Source organism: Pocillopora damicornis, chromosome 5, assembly GCF_964200805.1.
Source record: "Pocillopora damicornis chromosome 5, jaPocDami1.2, whole genome shotgun sequence".
NCBI classification, from domain to species: domain Eukaryota; kingdom Metazoa; phylum Cnidaria; class Anthozoa; order Scleractinia; family Pocilloporidae; genus Pocillopora; species Pocillopora damicornis.
The window spans coordinates 27,066,451-27,088,570 of NC_142674.1; the positions used below are offsets into that span (position 1 = coordinate 27,066,451).

Consider the following 22,120-nt stretch of genomic DNA (forward strand, 5'->3'; position numbering starts at 1 on the left):
GTGTTGTGTTGGAACTCGCCTTGTGACTAAACTTCGTCGTAAATATAGTTTACTCACAGGAATTACACCTGATCTTGACACAGTCAACAAAATCACTCGCAGTAATATCAGAGTAATTATGCCGAGAAAAGTGATATCACTTTCGAAGAGGAAGACCATGTAATCTTGTATCATATCTTTCGGATCAAAATGGCGGGCTTTTCGATCTTCGAAACTCTGCACGTTGAGGTAAATTGTCTATTTGTAGCACCTCTGAACTCAGTACCCTTTTGGATACTTGGCGAAAGGAAGATCAGAATAATCTATCACCCGTTAAAACTCTACAAAGGTTGGTGAAGTGTATAAGAAGTAGTATCTTTTTTTAAATTTGCAAAAAAATCAAACAAAAAAAAAGACGATGTTAATAACCCCTGAAAGCTTTCAAGTAGCTGCCTCAATGCAATTGGTTTCATTTGTTAATACGCTTTGAAATTATTATTATGAATTACACAATGATTGACTGGTTTCTCCAGTTCATCTTACATGTCAACAGATACCTTCCACCTAGCGAGGCTCATGGTGGTCTGCCAATGATAAAACTGTTGTTGGGTTCGCATGTCGCTGTCATTACACACCGAAAAAAATTCCTTTTCCTCTCTCAGAACGTATAAAACATGGCATGGAAAGGTAGAAAATAAATGGGAAAGACAATGGAGGAATGATTTGTGTGCTAGATTCTGGAGGGGAGTTTTTAGTTTCAAGCCTTGGCTGTGATAATTGTGTGATACACACTCAGTGTGTATGACTACTTACTGGAACTGTAAGATCAGTAACATTGTTCATGTTGGGCTCTACAAAAAGTGAACAAACAATTTGGCAAAAATTAGATTCAAAACTATTTTACATTTTAAAATCACTCATGCAGGATAGCAGAGCTTGTGGAACGTGAGAATGAGGCATATCATAAACTAGATCCAGATCCTTTTGATGATTGGCATCCAGGTAAAAGTGCAAAGCTACCTTTTCACATTACACACTATTTGTGTTTTATACATTATAACATCTATTACAAATACACTAGGTAATGTAGTGTAAGGTATTCTCAGATACTAGGAAGGATAGCTACAGACCTAAAGGGGGTAAGTTTCTTTGAAAAAACTGTGATGCTGCATCAGTGGTGGAGTTTAACAAGATAATTTGGTTTTATTAACTGAGTTGATATTGTTAATTGGCCACCGTAAAGAGTTTCAAAACATTTCAAGCATTAGCCCTTTGTCAGAGTGTTTGTTGTGTAAACCTCTTCCATGAACAGCAAGGTGATAAGAAACAATATGCATGTTGAAGAGAACCAAGGCTTGCCAATAATGAAACAGGTCCAAGACACACTGTGCATGAAAAAGAACGAAACATGACAAACAACAACAATTCAAACTTTCATGAATGAGAAGTGTTGTTCTTGCTTCTTATTCAATGTCAGTTCCACTTTTTGTTCCCAGTGGAGTCTTCACAAGACTCACTGTGTTAAAGAGGCACTATACTTATCTACTTACTTGAGTCACAAGAAAACACTAGAACTTAGATGAGGCTTGGTGTGAGAAGTGTCCATGTCACAGTGATGGCCTCATGTGGTCAAACTGATATAGCCTGGCTGTGAATGAAATTAATTACTTTATTATAAATTTTTCTCAGTTAGTACATGCACAATGATTGGTCAATTTATTGGGTTGTATTTCACTGAAAAGCTTGAAAATTTTAAATTTTGGCTTTAATTAGAATCTTCTCCTTTTATTGGACCCTGATTATTAAAAGTCTTATGAGCCTCATTTTCTCAGTCCATACTCTTAAGTGACAGAACCTTTTTTTTTTTTTTGGCTCAGATGTTATGTCCTAAGGGAAAAAAACTTGGTCTGTAATTTTAACAGTGCAGACCTCGCACTCAGTCAATAAGAGGTCTTGATTGTATTAAATTATTCAAAATAAAATCAGCTCTTGTTTTCTCTATCATGAACATTTCAGGTAGAGCTGACCCAGACTGTGCATTAGGCCATCTTTTGAAGACACTGTTCAGAAATGATGAATTTATGGACAAACTAGTGAACTCCTATATCATGAGCACTGTGGAACAGTTTAATCTGAACTGCACTGCAGCCAGAGTGTTGTTAAATGCCATGCCTGGGCTGGAAAGTGCTGCAGTTTTTCAGGATATGGTAAGTTTAGAAAGGTATTCTTAATCCTTTAACTCCTAAGATCTGATTGTTAATTCTCTGCTCTAGCTGCAACGCATTTCCTTGTGAATTAGTTATGAGAATTTAGTGTTAAATCAAGATGACAACTTCTACCTGATAAGTCTGAGTATTCTCATTACCTTTGTGCTGGATAATGTATGGATATTATGGGGAGAAGTTATCTGTTAATCACTCTGGGAGTTAAAGGGTTTAACTTAGTAATCTTAAGCTGTGACTTTCTTTCTTCAGCTTGAGTTCTATGTAAAAATCCAGATCAATGTGTCCAGTTTCTGTGGCATGGCACCCCTTGTCCTTTCCAGAAAAAATACTCAGAATTAACTCATACAATTGCTATTTCATCAAATTATAGATAAAAAACATGAATTTCATGTAGTTACATCATGAAAAACAGAAAAGGAAAAGAGATCTTATTTGTTGCTCTCAGTCACCTCACTTTAGTGCAAAAAAACTTTAAAAAAATGCAAACTTTTCAGATCCACTTTCATTGTTCCTTAATTCATAACTACATATTTCTAAAATAGAACAAGAGAGATTTTAAGGTTTAAGCTCACTAAAGAAATAGAGAAAGATGTTTTTTGTCTGGTCACAAGCATGTGACAAAGAAAAGATTCTGAGTCTCCATGTTCAATTGAACCTTATACCTTCAGATTCTGGGGTCCAATGCTCTACCACTGAGCCACAACAAATAAGATCTCTTTTCCTTTTCTTTTTTTCTTTGTCCCACACTTGTGAAAAGACAAAAAACATCTTTCTCTACATATTTCCTATCAATAAATTTGATGTCAATCATGTACATGTAGGAAGCAATGCTTAATCGTTTATGCAAGTGGGCCAGAGAAGCCTCAGAACCCCTGAGATCATATGCTACAGGTATTTATAGCATAGTTTACTGGTCTTACCTTTCACAGTACTTCAGGCTTTGAACATTTTGGTCACCATACCGAAAACAAAAGGAAAAAAAATTGAATTGACTAAATATCTAGCATCAAGTGCTCTCCTTGGGAAAATTAGATTTACCTAATTCCTGTACAGCTTCTGAGTTTCTGAACTTACTCAATTTTTGTTTTTTCGGGGAATCTTTTATATAGGGTTAACCTCTAGAATATCCCCTTTCGAGAGATACTTTTACAATTTTTATTTTCCTTCTCTTGAATAAAGTATTGTAATTGTTTACACCTTTATAAACTGGGTGCAAGTAGAAGGGTGTTTTAGTTTGGTGATCCAAGGTTATTTACATTAGGTTAACCCTTGAGAGTGACTAGCATCTAATTTCTTCTTTCAATATCACCCCTGAATCAAACATTAAGATCGTGAGAACAAAGGAAATGATAAGCAACTGAAGAACCTCTTGATTGTTTAAGAAATTCTCCTTGTCAGTGCATTAGGAAATGTATAGAGAACAGTATGGAGAATATGCATACTGATGCTAGGGTGTAAAGAGTTGAGATATAGATAGTCATGAATGAAGGGGTAAGTTTCTAAAGAAACTGTGGTGCTGCGTCGGTGGGAGAGTATAGCAGGTAATTTAGTGTTAACAACTGGGTTGAAAACGTAAATTAGCCACCGTAAAGGGTAAAAGCTTGGATTTTTCCAAAAATTTGGAAATAAATGACAAGGACGCATCCAAGCCAGTCGCTAGACACTTTAATCTTCCTTATCATTCTAAACAGCATATGGCAGTTTGCGGCCTTTCCTTACATCTAGGCAGTTCGGAAAGCCGTAAAACACTAGAACAAAAATTTATATTTCAAATCGGCACCCTTAATCCCCACGGAATCAACGAGCGCTTTTCATTCAACTAATTTATTCCTGTTTTTTCGTCACCATATTCCCACCAATGGCGTAGCTCCACTTTCTACATATTAATCCATACACAACCCACAATTCTTCTAATCGCTCTGACGAAGGGCTAACGCTCGAAACGTCAGCTTCTTTACTCTTTACGGTGGCTAATTTACGTTTTCAACCCAGTTGTTAACACTAAATTACTTGCTATAGATAGTCATGGTTTGATTGAGGATTCTAATATTCCTTTTTGATCATTTTTTATGTGTATTGCTGCAGTTGCATTTTAATTTATTTTTAATTTCAAGTATCAGGTATCACTTCAAATGATAATTATCATTTATTAACAGGTCTTTTAGCATTTGCCATGGAGAGCCAGGATATTGCTGCAGTATTCAGAGAAGAAAACTCCACCTTGGTAAGTCAGTATAGCAATAATTTGATTTTAGATATATGAAATTCATATAGTTGCACTGTGGTGAAGAAATAAATATAAGAGATCCTCGCAGCCAAGAACACTACTGAACTAGTAGTTGAAATAAGACCTGAAAAAAATTTTCAGGCACGTATGGGATTTGAACCCATGACCTCTGTGATAACAGTGCAGCGCTCTACCAACTGAGTTAACAAGCTAACAGGGAGCTGGTCAATATGTTGGATATAGCAAATCTTTAAAAGTGACCGCTAAGGTTACAAGAATAAAGGAAATGATCAGCTATTAAAGAATCTGAATTCTCCTTGTCAGCACCTTAAGAAATGCAAGAGAACAGTATGAAGAATATGACTATTGATGTTAGGGTGCTGAGGGTTTTTTGTTTTTTAGCTTTGTGGTTAACAGCATTTGTGTTTCAAACGTCTGAGTGCAAAGTTGGCTTTTCACATCTCAGGAATTGTCTATTGTCAGTCATTGCATTTTTTGTTTGAAAAACTCTTGTAAACTATAAGCTGATGATTAAATGTTAAATTTCACATGTTTAGGTTCCCTCTATGCTGTGACGGCTGCACATTTTAAAGGACTTGTCAGACCTTACACAGCCCGCTGTGACAGACCTGTCAAACAGGATTATCCTGAAAGCTAAGACAAACAGGAACAAGAGTGAAAACAGTAACAGCATGAGTAACAAGATAAAGAAAGTGAATCTTGCTGAGCCAGGACCATCATGCACTGTGCCACAGAATGGCGAATTATCCGGTTTGTGTAATGGAGAAGTGGAAGAAGTGAATAGCTACTATGGAAAGGGTTAGTTCACTTTTGAGTATTGTAACTCTGATTGTCCCTCTGTCAGTGAGTTCAATCTCCTAGCAACTTTAAGTTGATTTAACTGTCTTTTCAAACTGAGTGGTATGACTTGTTTGTAACTTGAAGGCTCAATTATTCGCCTTTGGGTTTTCACTTTGACAGACAAGGCAGTGCTTTCAATAAGACCCTGGCACCGGTAGGAGCTCCAGTGGGTATTCTGTAGTGAATTGCCAGGTATACGCTGGGAGCTTTTATGCAAACTTACGATGTGAGACCTAAAACACATCAAGATCTTGTAGAGTTCTTTCTGTCTACTTTTGCCTTTATAAATAAGTTTTGATAAATGTTTGATATTTAATCTTATCATATATTTCAGCATAAATTTCCAGCCAAAAAAAAAAAAAGAAAGATTTTGAGTTTCCAACAACAAACTGACTCAAATTTTGGTAAACAGTAACCATATGTCATTTCAGAGGACTTATTGTGTGAAACACAAGGAGGAGGCTTGTCTGTCAGCAAATGGAAGATTTTGATAATAAAATGATCAGTTAAACGATTGTTATCAAGGACTAAATTGTTTAATGATCATCTATGGAAGTTTGACACCAAAAACTTTGTTTGAAGGGGGGGGGGGAGGGGGGATAAGGGGGAGGAGGAAGTATGCCAAGTAGGTTTGCCCTGCACAAGTTAACTCAGTTTCCTTAAAATTTGTAAATATTTTTATTTTGTTTCAGGCAAAAGTTGTCTACAAGCAAAACATCCATGGCTAGTTAAAACAAGCAAGGGTTTCCGTTCCACTGGAAATGTAATTTGTGCACCTAAGGGAGGGTACCACATAGTTCCTATGTCCTTTTCCCTCTCCCCCCTGACTCTTGGCATGCAGCAGAGACTAATTCTACAGTATCTGACTCCCTTGGGGGAATATCAGGAGGTATGTGCTGTAATTAGGCACTTGAGCATTTAATGATATATATGAACAGAGAGAGTCTCTGGATGAAGGGACATAAATTGGCCTTGGTCAGACGATAATGCACTCGAATCAAGGATTTTTGATTATGAGATGTTTTAACTAATTGGCGCACAAGAAATATTTGTTGGATGAAGGGACATGCATTGGCCTTGGTCAAAAGTAAATGCACTCAGCTCTGAATGAAGAGGTTCTAGTTGCGCCGTACCAAATTTTATCAGTTGCTATGGCAACTAAAACAGTCGTAGCTGAGCCTGGAGCATTGCTTGGCCATTGATTTATCTTGACACATTTTTCTTTGAACATTTCAATTCAGCTGTTACCGACAGTGTTTGAATCTAAAGCCCTGGATCTTGTCATGCACTACATTACATTTAAAGGCCAGGTGGACCTACAACTTGTCTTTGAAGCCCTCAAGGTAGGAAGGAGGGAGTAACGTCATGCTTTGTGTTGTACGTTTAGAATTTCATGCAGTTACGGTTGGTTTTTCACCCTCGCCGGTGTTCTTACAAAAAGCGTACAGCGATATGATCCTGTGAAAATCAAACCGATAGAATCAGAAGCAAAATACTGATTCCACTTATGTCTCCTTCGCTAATGATATGTGAAAAATAAATTGCTGGAGTTTTCAGCCATCGGTTAGCTCAGCTGTGATTCCGAAAATCGAGTTTTCGCTGGATCATAAGCGTTGGAGTTCTTAGCGGAATCAGAAGAAAAGAAATTGTTCGGAATATTCCGACTCCGATTTCGTCAAGCTTTTGGCTCCACTTACGACTCTGACTCTCGATTTTCTCTGGGTGGCTGGCACTCCTACAACTAATGAACAATTCGACTCCAATTCTGTCTTTTGTGTAAACGAACCTTTAGACACTCTACCACATTCATCCCTCTTGAAAAACACTACTTTAACTCTTCAACTCCCAGATCAAATTTGTAATTCTCCTTACTGTCAACCATAGAATTCTTATAATGTTAGTTCGGATAATTTAGTATTGGATCAGCAAATCCTGCCCGAATTGATAATTTTCTTTATTCTCATTACTTATCTGGTTGATATTACAATATACAATATTTATTTGCCATATACGACATTTACACATGGAAAAAAAAATGAAGAAAATTGATGACAGAAAATAAATGGCGAGAAAACCTGAAAGAAACCACGAGGCTTATAACAAGTCAGGTTTTCTCACTTAAAATAACTAATCTTATATTAGAATTACAATATGGACTTATGGTAATTAACTTTGACCGCGCACACGTACACACACACACACACGCACACACATATTAAGTAAGTTAGTTAAGAATTACTGCCTTACAGAAGCTAATACTTAGAGAGAAGAAATTCCTTAAGCTTTCTTTTAAAAGAAGCGGAGGAGGGAGAACTAGTTATGTCAGAATTTAACGAATTATAAAAGTTTGGACCTTGAAAGTAAATTGAAAACTTCCTGGTGTTCGTTCTGCACAGTGGCAAACGGAAGGACTGAGCATTCCTAGTATTATAATTGTGGATTTGACTATTCAGTAAAAAAAAGTTATTGAATTTGGAAGGGAGTGTAGAGTTCTCGAATGAAAACATAAAAGTACCTAATTGAAACGAATGGATATCATGAAATTTTAAGAGTTTAAGTTCCTTTAAAATAGGGCCAGTATGGGCAATGTATGTAGAATTGCTTACTATTCTTAACGCACGTTTCTGTAAGGTTACAATTCTTTGAAGGTTTGACTTATAGGTACCAGCCCAAGCTAAATTGCAATAATACAAATATGGAAGGATCATAGAATTGTATAAAGTACGAAGGGAGTGAGTAGAGAGAAAAAACCTAGATTTATGAATAATACCTATAGATTTGGATAATTTATTTGCTGTTAAGGATATATGCGATTTCCAGGTCAAATTGTCATCTAATAAAACACCCAAAAACATGGTCTCAGAAACATGAAGAATAGGCTGCTCATTTATGAAAACTTGAAATTCAAAGGATTGCTTCTTTTGCCAAGGCTTGAATACCATAAAATTAGTCTTGGCTAAATTCAAGGAGAGCCGGTTTGCTGCAAACCAGGTTGACAATTTGTTTAATTCTCTATTTAATGTGTTAATTAGGTAAACAGGGTCATTATGGGAGATAAATAAGTTTGTATCATCAGCAAACAAGATTGCATCAAGCAGGGAAGCATTGTTCAAATCATTAACATACAGGATAAAAAGTAAGGGACCAAGAATAGAACCTTGAGGCACCCCACAGGGAATCCCCTGTGGGGCAGATCTAACGTTATTAAATTCGACAAATTGTGTCCTCTCAGAAAGATAACTTTTGACCCATTCTAGTGCCAGACCACGGATCCCATAATGATTGAGTTTTTCAAAAAGAATGTCGTGATTTACCGTATCGAATGCTTTCGAAAGATCTAGGAATACTCCAATGGCATGTTCTTTTCTATCAAATGCAGAAGAAATTTTGTCACACAAATCGATAAGCGCAAGGCTAGGAGAGCGATTTTTTCTAAAGCCATATTGATTATCACATAAGACATCGGAGTCATTGAGATAATTCATAATACGGTTGTAAATTATTCGTTCCAAAAACTTTGAAAAGCACGGTAGAACAGAAATAGGTCTGTAGTTGCTGAAGAGAGCTTTGTCACCTGATTTAAAAATAGGTATGACACGAGCAATTTTCAAATCATCCGGAACGATACCATGAGTAATGGAGAGATTTACAATGTGTGTTAATGGAGAGGAAACGCTGCATATAGATCGCTTTATGATAGACATAGGGATATTGTCATACCCAGCCGATTTTCCCGCCGGAAACGTAGATGCGATATCTATAATCTCCTCCTGAGTTGCTAAATTTAGGAACATTGACTGAGGGAAATGACCAGGAAGAAAATTCTTATACGAGGTCGTAGATTGAATTCGTTTAGCGAGGTTTGGTCCAATATTGCTGAAGTAATGACAAAATCGATTAGCAATCTCCATTGGGTCAGAAATATCTTGATCATCAACCTTAAACACAGAGTTGGGTTTAGGTCTCAATTTCTTGCTGTTTAGTACCTCATTGAGCAGACGCCAAGTGGCTCTTATATTGGATTTTGACTCGCTTAGCCTCTTATCATAATATAAACGTTTCGCGATTCGTAGGGAGTGATTCAGTTTGTTCTTATAAGTTTTATATTTCGCTTCGTTCCAGAGAGAGGGGTTTGAAATATACTGCTTGTATAGTTTGTTTTTCTGCTTGACAGATTTAAGTAAGCCCTGGGATATCCACGGTTTCCTAAAGTGAAGGCGACGCTTCAGTTTCTTCAAAGGAAAATGTGTTTCGTAAGCTTTAGTGTATCGCTCAAGAAATTTGCTGTAGCAGATTTTAGGATCATTATACCCGTCTATATTGAGCCAATCAATACAATCTAATTCCTCTAGGAAGTTGGAAATGTTTAGCTCGCTTTTGTCACGGACAAATATGTTCTCTTGGTGTTCGCGGGTACACTTATGATCGAAGCAAATGGAAAAGATAGGCAGATGGTCCGAAATATCCGTTATTAATAGTCCAGACTTCAAATAACTGTGCTCGACATGGTTAGAAAAAATGTTGTCAATCAGAGTTGCAGTGTGAGAAGTAATTCGGGAAGGTAACGCGATTAACGGAAAAAACAGGTGAGAATACAGGCCATCTAGGAATTCCCCGGTGGCGTTGTGGTTTTGATTTTTTAGCAGATTCAAATTAAAATCTCCCATTATATAGCATATCTTGTTGTCCCGAGATATTTTCCCTAATATTTCGTTCATTCTGGTCACGAAATCATTTACATTTTGATTTGGAGGGCGATAAATTATACCAACAATGATATTTTTCTCATGGGGTCGAATGATCTCAATGAACAATGCTTCCATCACCTCAGCTTCATCAGCATAAATATCGGTGCGAATTCTAAAATCAAGATTGTCTGATACATACAAGCCAACACCTCCACCCGATTTAACAGGGCGATTTTTGTAAACAAAGTTATAACCATCAATTTCGACTCCAACTGGTGAATCCATTAACCAGGTTTCAGTTATCCCAACAACGGAGAATTTTATATCTAGAGAGGTTAGAAGGGTCGATAGTTCATCAACCTTTTTTTGAAGGCTTCGAATATTTAAATGGAACAATGAAAGATGATTCGATTGTTCACGACTAATCGTGATTTCTTTTTGAAGAGTATCGTTAAATTTATCTTCTACATAATAAGAACACCCGCCGTCAATATTAAAATGTATGTCAGGGTCTAGATCATCAGAACAAATTAAGAACCGCTCAAAATCGGAACGCAAAGGATTGATAAATAAGTTAGATAGTCTCTCGGGATCGAAATGAACAGGTCCATTGTAATGATATTGTAAGGAGAAATTCTGCGTTGGTCACTCGTGAAAGTTAAAGGTTAAGACAATAATGCATTGTACCGACTGAGATCTGACAAAAAAAGCCTCAGAATTTAAAAGCAATTTCCTTTTATTGTCGTTTTAGTATTTGGCATCCCTCCTTTGTCATAAAAAGTTTGCCACAGAATTTGTGACTCATAATGGTGTCCAGCGGTTACTAGAAGTGCCACGCCCATCTGTGGCTGCTACAGGATGTTCTATGTGTCTGTATTATCTCGCTTACAATGAGGACGCCATGGAGAGGGTAAGACATTTTTCCAATTAAAAAAAAATGTTTGAAGTTTTCTGATTTGTAGTTGTAAGAAATGCAATATTTAGTGCAGATTTAACTTACCAATGATTTGTGAGTTATGAGCAGACCAGTATTTTCTAAAAGAAAGAGGTAACGAGTATCATTCCGTTAGACGTGAAATAACAATGAATTGAATAACACATCTTTGCTTATTTTTCATCAATCTCTCCGCCCCCCCCCCCCCAAAAAAAAAAGCTTATTTATGTATAACTTATAACCCACAGGTAGAAAAAAATTAACAGCACTTATTGCTGCATGAAGAGAGATAAAAAAGGAATTAAAGAAAAACTGGTTAAATGGATAAAGAGAATTGCAGACGAGGAGATAGAAAAAGATGAAGATAAGAAACATAGAAATAATCACTCAAAAAAAAATGTTACCCTACAAAACTACCATTAATTCCACAAAAAAACTTCGAGTAATTAAATTCTTGGTGCTCTTTTTTCTACATGGGCCAGAGGATCATGAAATTAACAAACAGAATATGTCGACGGAACCTCCGTAACTGTTTCAAATAACTTGTTTCAGGTGTCCCTCCTACCAAACCCTGTGCTGAGTGACCTGGTCAAGTATGCATTGTGGCTTCTAGAATGTTCTCACGACTCTGGCAGGTGTCACGCAACTCTCTTTTTCTCGCTCACGTGTTCATTTCGAGCATTGCTGGAATTGTTCGATAGTAATGATGGTCTGCGGACGCTTGTGAACCAGGTAATTAGTCAGTTTTATTTCTTAATTACACGACACGGTTTGGACCCCAGAGAAACGTGGATCGTGTAGTTCAATCGCCTGGAGTAGGATCACACCACGAGGTCTATTTGTTCTGTGACCTTTCCGTTCTCGTAGGAGTAGCAATTTCTCTTAATCACACTCATTCGAAAAATTATGCAATACGTAAAGAAATAAAAGAACGACTAACGTAAATAGTGATAATTTAATTAATAAAGTGGTGAATAACGTTGAAGGCCCATTTTGATTGGCTACTCAAACTCAGAATATCCGTTGTTTTTCACCTCCGAGCAACTCGCGCGTGATTTGCGCACGGAAATATTGCAATCATCGCGGGAATAAATGAGTTAAAATCGTCCCTTTTTGCTATGTTATCTTACTGTTTAAATATATACTAAAACAACTATTCACCTCAGTGCCGATGGCTGGCGGTGGATATTCACCTCGCAGCTTTGAGACTTAGTGAATATCCACCAATAGCCATCCACCTCTACTTCAATAAATCACGGTTTGTTACTTTTGAAATGTAGTTTAGAGACATGCCGACCGCTATGAATTAACAAGTATTTTTAGTGCACGCCGTGTCTGCATTTTTCAGACTGCGCAGACTCCTTTAAATTTTTTCAAGCCATTTTACGGTCCCATTCCACTTGCGTTTCCATCTTGAAAACAACGAATATTACTGGCTGCAAACCATTCTAAAATAATCTTTTTTTGTTTAACCTTGTTGTGGCAGCTAAGTACGCTTTCAATCCTTCGTCCCGATGAGGCAGAACTACTAAGTGATGATGAGGTGTTTGGTAGCCGGCAGACAGCAAAACACACTTGCATGTCTCTACGGAGATATTTTGATGCCCATCTTCACATCAGGGCAGATGCGCTGAGGAGATCTATTGCAAGGAACGAGGGTGGAACACCACCAGTTCCAGTTCCAGCGTATAAGGTGAATTTCCAAGCCTACTTTCTAATTCTAAGAGAAAATTTGTATATCTTTAGATGGGCAAATTCAGTATGTTATGTTGTGTAAAAGGACTTCGCCTGCTCGGCTGTTTTAGTTCAGAGAGGTTGGAAGTTAACTTAAACCTGGCAAAGGTTTTTAGCAGTATTCTGCTTAACATTTAATCCCATCCTTGTAAATTTTCTACTTTATGAACCTCGCCTAACAAACACTCCAAATCGTCTTAAATATTTACGCAGAAGATACTGTTTTTGTCTGTTTGTCTGTCTTCTTGGTTTTGTTTGTTTGTTTGTTTGTTTTTTCCGCAGTTTTGTCTTTGGTAGCCTAGCGTCATCTCGTTCAACTCATATTGATGAGCAACTGTTCTCTTCCAGGCTGCATCCCTGTCTCACAGCAGTGTAATGGAGAACTGTCAGTTGATGTTAGAGTATGCTCCAACAACACTGCGTTGGGAGCCTGTTGAGGTAATAACTGAGAAATAACGCAAAAGAAAAAAAACAGCGTCACATGGTCGTGGTTGATTATTTCGCAGAGGCGTAACTTGGTTTATTATGTGGAGGGCACATAGTAGCACTGAAACTCCTATGTAGAGTGTTATAGTATTTTTCACAGGGACATGATACAATTTCCGGCTTCAAACTCGTAGGTATATAACACCTACTTCCATTGCTTTGTTGTTGTTAGTCGTTATTCTCTTCGGTTTTAATATTATTATTGTTATTATTATTATTATTATTATTATTATTATTATTATTATTATTATTATTATTATTATTATCATCATTGTTATTATTATTATCATCATCATCATAGTTGTTATTACTATTATAATAATTATATTCATAAGTTTCCTAGTTTACGTATACGGTTCGCTCTCAGGAATAGAAGTAATTTAATTCATTTGTGTGTTTGTTCGTTTCTTGTTTTGTTTTGTTTTTGTTTTTATTTTTTCATTTTATTCACCAATGTTCATAAGCATAGACACACCTTGCCAATTTACCTATAACTAAAGTAAACTGTCTTCCGTTTGAGGTCTTTACAGTGTCAGAATGCACACATTTTCTCATTTTTATTAGGGATTTGTGGCAAACCACTACGGCCTGAAACGAGGACGTGGCCAAACAAAAGATCTAATTGCTCAGCACGTGCGTTTTAGAACTTTCTACATTTCCGTAGATGCTCTCTGCAAAACAAAAACGTGAAATCACCCAACGTTGCGTGGTCTGAGAACGGAAACACCGATTGCAAATTAGTAAAACTTACATTTGGAACTCAACCCTGCTTAAGTTGTGGCCCCGTAAGAGACGATAAACACATCCAGCCTCTCGCGAAATTCTAACCAAAAGTAAAAATTCATCATTTCAGTCGACGTCTTCCTCGACGTTGCCTTCCTGACTGCTCAAGTTCGCTATTATTTAGCATGTTTTCTTTTTATCCTAAAGATGATGAACAGACTTCAAGGCTTCACCCTGCTGCTTCAGTTGATCTCCTTATCGTCAGACTGGGGAGTGACTAGTAATAGGTAAGTCATTGGTTTTGCTATCATTTCTCCAGAGTTTGTACGAGTCTAGGAAATCAGGAAAGGTCTGCTTGTAGGACTGTGCTACTGGACTTTGAAATTCTCGGAAATCGTTTCAACTCAAGGAATTGAAGTTTTTGATAATTCAAAAATCAAAATTGTGGCTGAATATTAGTTGTAAAGATTTTCTACTGCCTTCGAAAAGGTACAAGAAGCTTTTAGTATTGTCGACTTATGATATTACAATTTTTCTCCCTGCATTTTAAATGCCATTTTTGAGGCCTGTCCACTGCTCTATGTTAATATCATCTATTGGTAATTGTTCCATATTTAATGGAAATTAATTGTTATTACTGGCATATTTTGCTATAGTGGTGAACTCTGAATATCTCTACTAACATTTTTGTACATTAAAAGCGTATAAACAGCTTGTTAATCCTCTTCATTCGTGTTTCTTTGCTCCATTCAAGAGCGGACGCCATCCGATTAGCAGCCGACGTGACCCGCCTTGCTTTAGAGATGCTGTTTGTGTTGACAGTCGGTCCTAAGGCTCAGATGGCGCTGTGTGAAGAAGTGCAACTTCCGTCAGGAGAACAACAGAAAGGAATGAGGTATGATCTACGGGAAGAGAATTAATTTAGACGTGAGGACTCGAAAAATTCCCATCAAAAGTCCTTCGTGATCATCAGAAGGAGTAGAAGTGTTCTTAGTCGCTTTATATTTGCCATCAAATGTGGAAACATTTGGTAGCAAGAGGCCAGAAGGCTTACATACTCTCTATTCAGTCATGTTAAGAAATATTTTTTCCAGGCTTCTGCTGCGTTGCGCTGAAGGGAGTTTACTCAATGACTCTGAGGTACAGAAAGCCGCTCTCCACGTCATTTGTAACTGTGTGTGCGGTCCTCGAGTCAGGGTAAGTGGTTTGTGCGCGTTTCGATTTAGTTCCCTCCCTCTCGCATGAGTTTCTCAAAGTATTTTCGCGACAGAAAAAAAAAACAACAACAAATAGGAACAAGCAAAAACAAATAAGAAACAGAGTTACAGGCGTAGTTTGTTAGTAGAGCAGGCGAAAATTCTTCATTTTGTAACTGACTTGGTAATGACAAAGTCGCTTAAAGTTGAGTCAATATCGGAGTCAACACGATAAGCTTTGCTTACCTCTGCACGGTTCCTCAACCCCCTCCCTCCCCTCTCTCCCCTCCTTCAACGCTGCTCCCCCCCCCCCAGTCTTAGACTGATTAAAGTTCATTAAAGAATTGCTACTCAAACGTTAGGAATATTTGTTGAATTTAAAAGTACTTAGTGTTTAAGGCGTTAAGCTACCAGGCCGAGTGCGTTGTTCCTTTTTTCCAGTTTTCCGTTTAACTACGGTACAGGCCTGATTTTTTCAGGTTTTTTTCAGCTGCTTAAGTAGTGTTTGGCGTCACCGCGATGATTACTTTTGTCTTCATTGTTTGCAGATTAGCGGAGCTGTTGCAAAATTTCAGTCGAAATCCAAGCCGGCTTTCAAAAGCAGCGACGACATCTTATCCAAGATGTGGGGATGTGTCAGGGCCAGTAATGGCATCAAGGTTCTGCTCTCCTTACTGATGGTGAAAACGCCATTGGTTGATGCAGATTGTATTCGTGCTCTGGCTTGTAAAGCGTTATGTGGTTTATCGAGGAGCGACAAGATTAGACAAGTCATTGGAAAACTACAGCTGTTTAACAGCGGCCAGTTACAAAGTGAGTATTGCACTGCGCGGTGCTTTCTTCACACTTGTCCAACCATGTATATTATACAACTGGGCGTGCCCGTGGGCAAGATGAAGCGAGTCCTGTGTTCTGATAGATACCTGAGCTCTTATCCGCTTGGGGTATCACGCTTTTATCTCGCGCAAGATAAAAGGTTGCGTTGCGAAGACTTTCAAAGTTTGTAATGTTTAGCCAACGTCGGCAAAGAAGTCGTAAAAAGTGATAGAGGACGGTCAAAACACTTTTTTCAAATGTAAAACGAGCACTCACCATCACAGATGGCTTTCTTTTCCAGCGCTTAAAAGAAAACAAGTCATTCTTGATTCTTATATAAGCAGAATAATTTTGCTATGTAGTAATTCCTTCATTGAACAACTTAATCAGTCAAGAGCTTTTGTGTAGTTCAAGACTCTTCGTCTCAGTTTACAAAAGCGCCAAAAAGAGCTCGCCAAATATCCAGCTATCTTGACCTATTTACAGCCATGTTGACCTTCTAAAACATCATTTCATTTCTTTCGTTTACGTTGACTCAATGTCGTTTGTCTTGAACTTGTTGACAGTTTTGATGCGAGAGCCGATCATTGAGGATAATGCTTCTGACCACGCCCTTTTCTGCAAATATGCTGCCGAGCTACTTGAAAGAGTCACTGGTAAATCCCTGGCTACGTCCTCTGCAGTCCCGTCCCTGTCTAGAATAAACAAGGTATGAACTTGTAATTGACACAACCTATCGTCTCACACAGGGGAGGGCGGAGACCTTCAACAGCATCTTTACTCGACAGTTTACAGCTCATTAACTTTTGTTTGAACGGCAAACGTACGGTCTAAGTCTAAGTCTAATTTCGCTTATTAAAGTTTTGCTCAAATAATGAACAATCGATGATTTTGATTTGAAGAATTTATCAGAATCTACTTCTTTGTATTTCTTGTTTAAAAATGGATGGTCATCGAGACTGCCTTCAGGCTTTCTCTGTTTTTCAGAGGAGGGGAGGAGGGACATCCTCAGTTTCCCTGCCATCCCCTCCCAAAAGAAAACATTTGATCGTAGGTAAGATGGTCGCACTATCGGGTTTCATCTAAATACTTTTAAGTTAAGAGGAAATTAAGAAATTAATGCTTTCTAGAGCATTATTAGAACAGCCCAGTAAGAAATCATATGTAAATTTAACAGTTTTAGAGTTTAAATTGTCCTTTTACTTCTCTTAACCAATAGCTTATGTGGGGTTGGTTTTCTTACTTATTTCGATGTTCTCTTAAGTAGGACACTTTCAAACCCTGTGCAACCCGATAACTAAATATCAGCCTTTACTTTCTTAGGCTGATGTTGTTGCGCAGACTCATATTTCCTATCCGGCAAAAGAGCTTTTACAACTGGTTCACAGTCACCTCACAACCCAAGGTTTGTTGTGGAGCGTCGAGGAGCATTAAGAGAAAATCAGGTCAAGGGGCGGAATCACAAACTGAAGAATTTCCCTTTAAACCTATTTTTAGATCACACCCCGCTTCATAACACACTCTTGAAATTTAGAAACGAAAGTCCCAAGTCATCTGATAGTCCAACAATTATGCAGAGCTGGATTATTTCTATAATTTAGTAGGAATAATCTTTGTTGTAAGGCCTCTTTGTAGTTAAGTCTCTGCTTCTTATTTTGAGTGTCGTATAGCAATCAAAACAACCAATCAGAACGAAGAAAAATATCACGTGGAGCCAATAAGAATTTAAGGTAAAAATAAACAACCTTCTGAAGCGCGGGAAAACGCGGGCGACAAAATCGCAACTGGTTTTAGTTTTGAATCTGATTGGTTAAGAAGGTGGCGTGAGTTGTCTAGATCAATTACAGCCCTTAGCAGAGCAAAGGCGAAGCGTCCCAGATTACTTTGGACACTCGAATTAAATTTGTTCTAGTCTGGAGGGTGTTTGACTCATTTGTTAATCAAAGGTGGGGTTGTTTTGGACTAGGACTTCATGAGACTGCAGAGGTTTTACGGAGAGAAGCCAATCTACCTGACCCAAAACCTGAATCAAATCTGCTTTACACGCCTACTAATAGGAAAGTATGTGGTGCATGTTGTCGTTGTTAAGTGTATTCTGTGATCACAAGGTCCCTTGATTCATGAGGAAAATACAATCATCTCGTAACAGTGATCGCATTTTCTAAAGTCATTTAATAATGGCACGAGTCTGCGTGATCGGGTTATGATGAAAATGACCAAATTTGCCTTTTTTTCCTGAAATTCTTCTGTGAAATTCTTTTACAGGAAAAAGAATCGACAAATTAAGTCAGTCCATCTGTCCTTCATTTCATCATTCCATTCCTTTGTCCACCAGTCCATTAGTTAGTCAGCCGTTAGTAAGTGATTGAGCTTGTCAATCTACCAGTCAGTCAGTCGATCAGCCCATCCGTTAGACAGTCTGTCGGTCAATTTAGTATTATCAACTGAGTTGATAACGTACATTGGCCACCATAAAGGGTAAAGCTGACATTTCGAGTGTTAGCTCTTCGTCATAGCGACTGATGTAGGGTTAACGCCAGAAACGTCTGCTTTTAAACTCTTTACGGTGGCCAATTTACGTTATCAACTCAGTTGGTAATACTGAATTACTTTGTTATTCTCTCCCACCGACGCAGCACTACAGCGCTTCTTTAGAAACTTGCCCCCTTTATTAGTCTGTCAGTCATTCACTCAGTCAATCAGCCCGTCAGTCAGTTAGTTTGTTTGTCAGTCTGTCAGTTATTCCGTCTCTGTCAGGCATTCAGTCAATTAGTCAAACAATCAGTCTGTCAGTCATTCCGTCAGTCAGTCAGTTAGTTTGTTAGTCAGCCTGTCTGTCACTGCGTCTGTCCGTCAGTCAGTCAATTAGCACGTCAGTCAGTTTGTTAGTCAGTCTGTCTGTCACTACGGCTGTTCGTTTATCAGTCAGTCGGCTTGTCCGTCCATCAGCTAATCAACCAGTAAATCGTTCAGTAGGTTAGAGCTCGCTCGTTCGGTCAGTCGATAGGTCGATCAAGTGAATCAGGCGGGCAAGCAGTCAGGCTCATAATGTGGATCGTATCTCTTCGTACAAGACTAACCGTATGCTTACCGTCATGTCCCATGTCACTGTACACAGGTTCGATTCAATCACTCCTCAAGCCTTTCTACGGCCTCCTCTGGTGTTAGCACTCCCGGGACTCCATCCCTGACGCGGTACCGATTCAACGACCCTGGAACACCAACAGGAAAGGTAATAACAATGTTTAGATGATTGAGCGGTCAGGATAACTGTATCTGAATGCTGATCATAATTTTGGCGTGTGGTTATCCCACCCCTGCCATAAGAACAAAGAAATTCATGGAAAAAGTCTTTTTTTAATCTCGTGTAAATTTATTTGTCGAAAAGGATAATAATTTGTTGATTATTACGATATTATTATTTTATTAATGTTTTGTGTTACAATATTGTTTATGATACGTCGATCAATTTCTTTGTCTGCATGTTTGTTTTGGTCAGCGGCTTCTACCTTCCGATCTTTCTCGCCCTGCACGCCCACCGTCACCTCCTACGTTGGACATGATCGTGACGCGGTATCTTCGCGAACAGCATGCGCAGTGTAACAATCCTGTGTCCGCTGGCCCTCCATTCTCCTTAATACGGTAAGTCATGTATGCCAGAGCCAAAAACATTTGAAAAAGTATTTCGGCTTGTTTGGAGGATTGCCAGTAGTTTCATTAAGAGTTTCTTATCCGCATTTCACTCTCGCTTAAATATGGTATCGTAGTGCCTCCTGTTAAGATTTTAAAGGTGGAAAGTTTCTAAAGAACTGTGGTGCTTTGTTGTTTGGAGAGTTTAAGAAGGTAATTTGGTATTATAAACTGAGTTGATAACGTAAATTAGCCATCGTTTATAGTTCCGAAATTAACGTTTCGAGCGTTAGCCCTTCGTCAGAGCGATGACGAAGGGCTAACGTTGACTGAAGTGGTGACCAACTCGACTTACAATACCAAATTACCTCGTTGAGATTTTTTACGAATTTTGTACGACCCCTAAATAATCACCACCGCCTATCTCTTTAACGGTAGCTACTTATATAAAAGGTTTGTGAAACCCTAAGCTCCTCCTGGTAGACCGGTAGGTGAGTAAGAATTATTTCTTGCCAACAAGGTTTTCTAGGTCACTAGAAAAATAGACTTTCTCTTGTTTTGCTTGGTTTTTTTCACACTCCCTTACTGTTTGTTATTTATTTGTTTCTTTTTATTTATTTATTAATTTTTTTACTGTTTCTCCGAGTGTTTGCCCGTTTATTTAAAACTGTTTGTAACATTTATAACAAGAGTTATAAATGTGGCATCTTGTAGAATTATTTTTGAAAAACTGCACATAATGCATCTCCTCTCTTTCAATTAAAAAATTCCAGAGTGTTTATAAATCTATACTTAAAATAGGGCTGTTTATCGAATCATACGCCACAATTGCAGATGTCTAAGAAAACTCAAAACTGTGAACAATCAACTTATTCCGATTTGTCTATCGTCAGACCCCACAAATGCCCTGAACCAAAATACAGATATTACGCACCATCGAACATGACGACGAGGTTAAAGCGAAGAGAAGTATGTATATTTCTATTTTTTTTTAGCTTTAAACAAAACTATTTTGCCACGGTGGCGGACAAAGGAAACACTTATCTCATCATCATAATAGGTCGTTCTGATAGTCGTGTCAGCTCTTATTATAGAGTGGTCTCCCTCAACATTTATCTGTACTCAATCTTGAAAAATGTTTTCCCACCTGAAGGTGATTCCGCGTCATGGCGGATTTAACGGCGCCAGACTAAACAGACGGTTTGTGTACGGAAGGTAGGAGATGCCTTATTTGTACTTCGTATCGCTTTATTAGAAATTCTTAATGTTTTTTTTAACAGAATCATTGTAACCTGATTCTCAGACCCCTGTCCACACGTAAACGGTATTTCTGAACACAAGTGACGGAGGTTTCCATAATCTCTGAACAGAGTGGATTTTTCGTGTTTTTCAAAAGCGCCGGCTTATCGTCTTCGCGTCGACCAAAAGAAGTGGAGTTTTTCACGTGCAAGGACGTGACACTAGTTGATCTCCTTCTGAAGTCTTTTATTTTCACTTGTATTAGCAAATAGGTTTGGACTCAAGGAAACGATTCAATTATGCCAAGTTTGCTCAAGATTATGTTCAAGATAATGTTCCTCTACAGAATTCTGACGCATTTTACCGACGAAGTTTCACAATTAGTCTTTGATTGTGTTAAGTTTAGTTCTCGGTTGTGTCTAACTGTGTTTTTCTCCATTAGATTTAAACCGCTCAGGGCCATTCGCGATACTGAAGAAAACAGCTTCTTTACATGTGCATGTTTTGCAGTAAGTCTCTCTGTTACCACATTCAATGAGATTTTTAAGATCTATAACTGATTTCGAGGACTAACCACTCCCAAGGGTAGAAAAGATCCTGGTTGGCTAAATTTGGCAAACACGAAGCAGTTGAAGTAAACTTAAGAAGGGGCCTGTCAATTTTCCTCCAAGGGAGTGGGGCGGGGGATCGGAGTATTCTTTTTGTTTCACCATAAAATACACCTGATCCCCCCTTAAAGTTCTGTAGTATTGTAATGATCCCACCTCATTGGCAGTCAATTCTATAGTTGCTCCTCTAAGCTCTGTTAAAGACGACTGATCCCCCTCCGCTCCCCCCTAAAAACCGTGGGATCCCCAAAAATTTTACCTACCCTTCTCACCAAGTGATAAATAAAGACCGGTTCCGAAAGGGAAGAAAATTAAAACCAATTGAAACTGAATACCGATTTTTTAAAATTTTTTTTACGATGAACGAACCGTAATACTTCTTCAGACATCAAATTTACTCTTCAAAAATGTATCTTCAGGGCTTGACCCTTTACATGCTAACATCAGTATGCATATTCTCCTTACTGTTCTCTATGTAAGTCCTAAGGTGCTGACAAAGAGAATTTGTTTAAAAATCAAGAGCTTCTTATTTGGTGATCATTTTCTTTATTCTCTTGATCCTAATGTTTGATTCAAGGAGTGATGTTGTAAAGAGAAATTAGACGCTGCTCACTCTTATTCACGTGATCCTAATGTTTGATTCAAGGAGTGATATTGTAAAGAGGAATTAGACTCTAGTCACTGTTATTCACGTGATCCTAATGTTTGATTCAAGGAGTGATATTGTAGAGAGAAATTAGACGCTGGTCACTGTTATTCACGTGATCCTAATGT

At 38.1% G+C, this 22,120-nt stretch overlaps 2 protein-coding genes across 2 annotated transcripts in view; both read left to right on the top strand.

Moving 5' to 3' along the window:
* Nucleotides 1-5,810, top strand: LOC149046264 (DDB1- and CUL4-associated factor 1-like). Its single transcript, XM_089207001.1, has 5 exons — nt 1-328; nt 1,996-2,186; nt 3,026-3,095; nt 4,361-4,428; nt 4,989-5,810. Exons 1-5 carry the CDS (start codon nt 190-192, stop codon nt 5,004-5,006), a joined length of 486 nt encoding a protein of 161 aa, XP_089063127.1. The 5' UTR covers nt 1-189; the 3' UTR covers nt 5,007-5,810.
* The window catches only part of LOC149046265 (DDB1- and CUL4-associated factor 1-like), a 23,388-nt gene continuing 6,385 nt past the window's right edge, over nt 5,118-22,120 (top strand). Inside the window, exons 1-19 of the mRNA XM_089207002.1 lie at nt 5,118-5,250; nt 5,985-6,181; nt 6,534-6,635; nt 10,732-10,890; nt 11,467-11,646; nt 12,401-12,607; nt 12,997-13,086; nt 14,065-14,144; nt 14,612-14,752; nt 14,952-15,054; nt 15,602-15,866; nt 16,436-16,578; nt 17,193-17,274; nt 17,836-17,930; nt 18,988-19,101; nt 19,369-19,511; nt 20,393-20,468; nt 20,653-20,714; nt 21,181-21,247. Of these exons, the coding sequence (XP_089063128.1) occupies nt 5,124-5,250; nt 5,985-6,181; nt 6,534-6,635; nt 10,732-10,890; nt 11,467-11,646; nt 12,401-12,607; nt 12,997-13,086; nt 14,065-14,144; nt 14,612-14,752; nt 14,952-15,054; nt 15,602-15,866; nt 16,436-16,578; nt 17,193-17,274; nt 17,836-17,930; nt 18,988-19,101; nt 19,369-19,511; nt 20,393-20,468; nt 20,653-20,714; nt 21,181-21,247 (2,433 nt within the window). The 5' untranslated portion in view covers nt 5,118-5,123. The remainder of the gene's footprint in view (nt 5,251-5,984; nt 6,182-6,533; nt 6,636-10,731; nt 10,891-11,466; nt 11,647-12,400; nt 12,608-12,996; nt 13,087-14,064; nt 14,145-14,611; nt 14,753-14,951; nt 15,055-15,601; nt 15,867-16,435; nt 16,579-17,192; nt 17,275-17,835; nt 17,931-18,987; nt 19,102-19,368; nt 19,512-20,392; nt 20,469-20,652; nt 20,715-21,180; nt 21,248-22,120) is intronic.